The sequence below is a fragment of the Chrysochloris asiatica genome, unplaced genomic scaffold (genome assembly GCF_000296735.1).
Source record: "Chrysochloris asiatica unplaced genomic scaffold, ChrAsi1.0 scaffold00125, whole genome shotgun sequence".
Taxonomy (NCBI): Eukaryota; Metazoa; Chordata; class Mammalia; order Afrosoricida; family Chrysochloridae; genus Chrysochloris; species Chrysochloris asiatica.
This window is the reverse complement of record NW_006408643.1, coordinates 2,838,857-2,844,892: the sequence shown is the minus strand read 5'-3', so window position 1 is coordinate 2,844,892 and position 6,036 is coordinate 2,838,857. Positions and strand designations below refer to the sequence as shown.

General features: G+C 46.5%; 1 protein-coding gene across 1 annotated transcript in view; it reads left to right on the top strand.

Moving 5' to 3' along the window:
- The first annotated feature begins 1,174 nt into the window (after positions 1-1,174).
- The window catches only part of LOC102821187 (long-chain-fatty-acid--CoA ligase ACSBG2-like), a 54,126-nt gene continuing 49,264 nt past the window's right edge, over positions 1,175-6,036 (top strand). The window contains exons 1-3 of the mRNA XM_006869021.1: positions 1,175-1,229; positions 2,768-2,994; positions 4,265-4,353. Coding sequence (XP_006869083.1) covers positions 1,175-1,229; positions 2,768-2,994; positions 4,265-4,353 — 371 coding nt within the window. The remainder of the gene's footprint in view (positions 1,230-2,767; positions 2,995-4,264; positions 4,354-6,036) is intronic.

Sequence of the window (6,036 nt, the reverse complement as noted above, 5' to 3'; positions counted from 1 at the left end):
GGGAGAACATTAGTTTTACATTCATCCTATCGTATATATCGTTTCATTGCCATGGTTACAATCCCCTCCATGCATCATCAACCAACCAAAGGGTATACCCTACAAGCCTGCCCACCCTGGTCATCAGCACACTGCCCCTCTCCCTCTCTGGGTCTAAAGTCCCCATCTGCTCCATCTCTCCACATCATCATCTCTGCCTCCATCTCAGGCATTACTGCTTCTCTGGGTAGGGTCCCGCTCTCTGCTCTTCTCCCTTGATGGTTCCAGGGACCTCCGCTCCTAGACTGCAAAGTTAGTTACTCCCCTCCTTCCTATAAAACATGTACCTTTACATTTCCAACCCTCACAAGCAGTCCTGATAACAATTATTCACTATTGTATCACAAGAGACCTATCTGCATTTCCTTTCATCAACCCCACCTAGACAGATTGGATACTACTCAGTGGAGATTCTACCTTCCTCCATGCCCTCTGGATCTAGGTTCCCTCTTGAAAGCTTGTAAGCCAGTCACTTCTTGCCTTTGTAGCTCCCCCCCCCCCATTTTGGGTAGCCAATGTCCAAGTTGCCCATCCCTGTCTATTCTGTGTATGGAGGGGGTGGGAATGATCCTTGCTGTAAAGATTTGTTCCCCCTTTTGAGCTACTGCATCCATAGGTGTAGGTCAAGTTCATCAAATTGTATCATATTACTCTTTTTCCCTCTTCTATCTTCTTCTAGTTGAGCTCTGATCATCCAGTTATTGAAGCCAGGTTAAGTGGGTATTATCTGCAAGTGTGGGTGTTCTTATGTATATGCCCTCTCTTCTTATCAGCTGGACGCTTCACTCTCCACTCTAGTCCTCTGTGGCTATGTCACTGACTCTGGGCCCAAGAGTCCCCAGGCCTTGCCACACTGCTGGCCAACCAGGTCTTCTTGGGTGTTCTCTTGACGTTACAATTGCCGCAGTATCTGGCACATGAACCACTTTCTTCTCCTCCTTGGCCCAGAACAGGCATGACTAATTGATCTCAGAATTCTAAGCAAAAATCGCCAGCTGATTGCAGCTGCCTTTGGATGTGTAGCCTGTTTGGCAGTCCTGCTAAGACACCTGCTTTTTTTTTTTTCTTTTTTTCTTTTTTCCTTTACAGTGCTGTGAAGCATGTGCACTGTGAATCTGGAAAGGCTAAAATGCCAATGACTCAAGAGCAGGAAATTGAAGACCCAGAAGTAGACATGGATAAATCCCAAGGTATGTTGTGCAAGAGATTTAGATAAGAACCAGCATTCCCTCATGAAAATGGTAACTTGCTACAATTCTGTTGTAACTATTTTTGTATAAGAATTTGGTCATAAAACACCTTTGTTCTTTGTCTTCCACAAGTGTCCTTTCATAAAACTTCTATAAAAACTGGGCCAGTTGCTGTAGAGTTCATTCTGACTCATAGCGATGCTATACAACAGATTAGAACTGCCCCACAGGGTCTCCAAAGGTGTGATCTTTATGGGCCAGAATACTCCTTAGAAGCGTGGATGGTGAGATTTTGTCTGACATACTTTAGATGCATTATTAGCAGGGACCAGTCCCTGGAGAAGGACATCATGCTTGGTGAAGTGGAGGGTCACTGAAAAAGAGGAAGCCCCTCAACAGGATGGATTGGCACAGTGGCAGCAGCAATGGGCTGAAACACAGCAATGGTTTGCGTTCAGCTGTAGCTGGAGGGCACCAAGTAACAACAATCTTCGGAAGCAGACCTTCAGATCTTTCTCCTCACAGAGCCGCTGGTGGCATCCAGCTATCCATCTTTTAGTTAGCAGCTGAGCGTTTAACCACTGTGCCACCAGGGCAGTGAGTCTCTGGTGAAGCCGAGGACAACTAGCAGAAAGATTGAGGCCTCAAACCCGCTCAGAGGTGCATTGGAAGACATGCCTGGCAATCACAGCCTTGAAAATCCTACGGAGCCCAGTTTTACCCTGCAACACTTGGGGTCGCCATGAGTCGGAATCGATTTAAGGGTAACATCAGTTTGTTGTAAGCTGACTTCCAGGGCTGACTGTCCGTGATGGGGGGTGGCAGAGGCAGGAGTGAGTTCAAGGCGATTCGGGGCTCATCAAGGAACGAAAATATGACCTCGAGGTGGCGTTGTTGCACAGAAAACGGTTGGTTGGGGTGATGCATTGGGCAGCCTCTCACGGGGCAGTGTCTTTACAGGAGGTCTGCTGGAGGCAAGTCGCCCAACGTTCAGCCTTTCATTTAGCAGATGAGAGGTGATGTTTGAATAGAGGGATGGATGGACAGATAAGCGATTAAAGCAAACAAAATGTTAGCAGCTGGAGCAAATGGGTATTTCACTATAAAATCTTTCAATGCTTTTGTATGCATGAGCTTTCAAAATACATTGTTGAGAGGGATTAAAAAAAAAAAAAAAAGCTTAAAGGAACCAACACTGGCCTTAAGCCTTTACCAAAAGAGTATGATTAAGGACCAAACAGTTTGTCGACTCCTTACATAAAGGCCAGTGGTTTGAACTCACTTAGCAGTAACAAGGAAGAAAGTCCTGGTGATTTACATCCATAAGAAAGCCACTCACCAGGCCTTCCACTCTGTAACACATGGGATCGCCATGAGTTGGAACTGACTCTCCTACAATGGATATAGTTTCTGTTGTGGTTGATGGTCAATTTAATACTCAGTCCCTGGGATCCCAAAGACCCCCTCCACACATACCCCACATTATTAAATACATGAAACACATCTGCCATCCCCACCCTGCTGACTGTTTGCAGAAGCTCTCCCGCTGTGGACCACCCATCATGATGGAGAAGTCCTTTTGAGGCTAACCAAGCACGGACCAGGCCACGAGGCTCCCATGACCATTCCAGAATACTTCCGGGAGTCAGTCAGCCGCTTCGGGATGTACTCAGCTGTCGCCACAAGGAATAATGACAAATGGGAATTTCTGAATTACAACCAGTACTACGAGGCTTGTCGGAAGGTTGCAAAAGCCTTGCTGAAGGTAAATGAGCCATCCCTAGTTCATTGGGTGGTCAGTCGTCCACTTAGAACAGCCAGTGCAGACCAGAGCAAGAAGCAAAACTAAGTTTGCTGCCATCAATGTCGCTTCTGTCTCATGGCCACCCTGTGTGCTTCAGGGCACAACTGTCCCTGCCCCATAGTGTTTTCTTGGCTGTAATATTTACAGAAGCAGATGTCCAGACCTTTCTTGGTACCTCTGAGGGAATTCGAATGGCCAGCCTTTAGGTGAGTGGTCAAGTGCCTACTGTTTGCACCACATCGAGTCCTTAACCAGAGCCATCAAGTCAATTCTGACTCTAGGTTATCCCATGTGCAATACAAACATAGCAACCCAGTATAGGGTTTCCAAAGAGTGGTTGGTAGGTTTGAACCACTGACCTTGCATATAGCAGTCCAGTGCTTACATACATGTTGTTATTGTTGTTTTTATGTGCCGTGGAGTCAGCTTTGACGCATAGCGACACTGTACAGGGTTTCTGAGGCTATAAATCTTTACCGGAGCAGAAAGCCTCATCTTTCTCCCGCGGAACAGCTGGTAGTTTCAAACTGCTGACCTTGTGGTTCACAGTCCAATTCGTAACCACTACGCTACCAGAGCTTACATACATATGGTACAAAAATTCTGACTCATGGTGACCCTATGCGTAATATAAAACTAGGGTACAAAATCCATAAGGCATCAAAAGATGCAAAGGGTAACCAGATTTGTAGTTTCAGCCCACCCAGCAGCCCCTTGGAAAAAAGACCTGGTGATGAAAGCCAGGAAAATGGTATGAAGCACTTCTATTCCGCCACACAGGGTTGGAATCAGCTCCACTGTGATTAGCACAGGTAGAAAGATGAAAGTAACAAACTTTCTATCTTCATGAAATTCTCACACCCCTGACTTTAAGTTCAACACTGCCTTTCACTCCCCAAGTGGCTGTGTGTGCTTTTGAACCTGACTTCGCCTGTCTCAACCATCAGAGTAAGGAGCCTTACTAGCATAGTGGATTCTCAGCTGGGCTTCTAACCGAAAGGTCAGCACTTTTAATCTACCAGTCACTCGACGGGAAAAAGATGAGGCTTTTGTTCCGTAAAGATTAGCAGCCTCGGAAACCCTACCTATACAGGGTTGCTATGAGTCGCAACCAACTCGGTGGTAAAAAACCCCCACCACCACCGATGGTCAGAATACAACCCGAAGTAAACACAAAATAACAACCAAAAACCTCCATGTTTATGTTTTCCGTTTGCTTTTGTCTTCCCAGCTGGGCTTGGAACGTTTCAACGGAGTTGGTATCCTGGGGTTTAACTCAGTCGAGTGGTTTGTCACAGCCATCGGTACCATTTTAGCAGGGTAAGACCACCAACTCAGTTCATTGTGAATGTGGACAAGCCACTGCTTGGGGCCTGCTAGCCCCAGGCTGCTTCCTTCCGATTGAGCTGCAAAAGAGAATTTCAGCTGGAGCCTCGGGTTCGCTGGCAAGATGGAGACACAAATAAATCGTTCGGTCACGGGTCGTAAGTAATCGTGTCCACGTCCACGAAGCTAGAGGTTTAGATGTTTGTTTGCTTTTTTTCTCTTCAGTTGCAAAGCTCTTCGTAGATGCAAGAACAGTCACAGAAGCCATAGAGTTCTGATTATGTGCTAATCATTGCGTTGTGTCTGTGACCCTGCAAAATGTCACAGCAGCAACAAACACTGTTTACATGTGGAGAAAACTGAGGTTCAGACAGCCTTTGGCCAGTCTAGCCAGAAGTTGAATCCAGGTCGGAATGACTCAAAATGAAAAAAAACAAAACAAAAACGTGGTATCTTTATTCTCTAATGCTGTTATAATAGAAAAACCATACATGGACGCCTCTAATGAACAGAAATTTATTTTCTCAAAGTTAGGGAGACCAGAAGTCCAAGTTCAGAGTGCCCGCTAGATGGGAAGCCTTTCTCTCTTTGTGGACTCTGGGGGAAGGTTCTTGTCTCCTCCCAGCCTCCGTAGATCCAGCATTCCTTGGAGATCTGCATGCATCTTGGTTTTAGCCTTCCCCTGGATCCAAGATCTTCACATGCAGGGACCCCAGGTGCAAAGCACACACTCCATTCCCAGCTCTTCTTTCTTGGTGGTAACAGGTCTCTCTGTCTCTGTTCATTTCTTTCTCCTTTCAACTCTTATTAGAGAAAAGGGGTTGCAGGCCACAGCCCTGGGGAAACTCCCTGACATCAGATCAGGGTTGTGATGGGTTTATGAGAATCCTGAGGTGGCGCTGTGGGTTAATGCGCTGCACTGCAAAGTCAGTTTGAACCTCAAGGTCAGCGGTTTGAACCTCTCCAACCGCTCTTTGGAAACCCTACACAAGGTCGCTAGGGGTCAGAACTGATTCAACAGCACTTAACAACAACATTCCACCCTGAATCCTCTGCTTGGTTGATCACAGCAATTCACGTAACTGCCAAATCACTGAGAATTATAACTCAGCCCAGCTGACACATTATCTTTGAGGTGAGGGTGAGGGACCACAATTCAATGTCTGACAAGAGGACACTTCTGTGAGTGTACCTGGGGGCTGGGGAGTGACCACTGTCCCCTGGTATTAAGCTCCTTGTAGGCAGGAACTATGTGTTGTTCACCGCCAGACTCAGTAAGTATTTAAGTGGATGTTGACTAACCAAATCAGAAACTGCAAAATGTTTCCAAGCCAGGGGAGAAGATTCTATGTTAAGTCGCCTGGTTTCATGTTGGAACTTAAGGGCACCCTAAAAGAGAAAGGTCAGAAGTTTCTGATTACCTTGGGGATTCTCCTGGACTTGGCACTATTGACATCTTGTTGTTGTTGTTAAGTGTCTTCGAGTTGGTTCTGACTCATAGCGACCCTATACAGGGTTTTCAAGGAGTGGCTGGTGAGCTTGAACCGCCGACCTTGTGATTCAAACCAACCTTGCAGTCCAACGCATTAACCCACAGCGCCACACCAGGACTCCTGGGGCTGGGTTATTGTCTATTATGGGAGCTGCCCTGTGCCCTGTAGGACTTCAGCATCATCC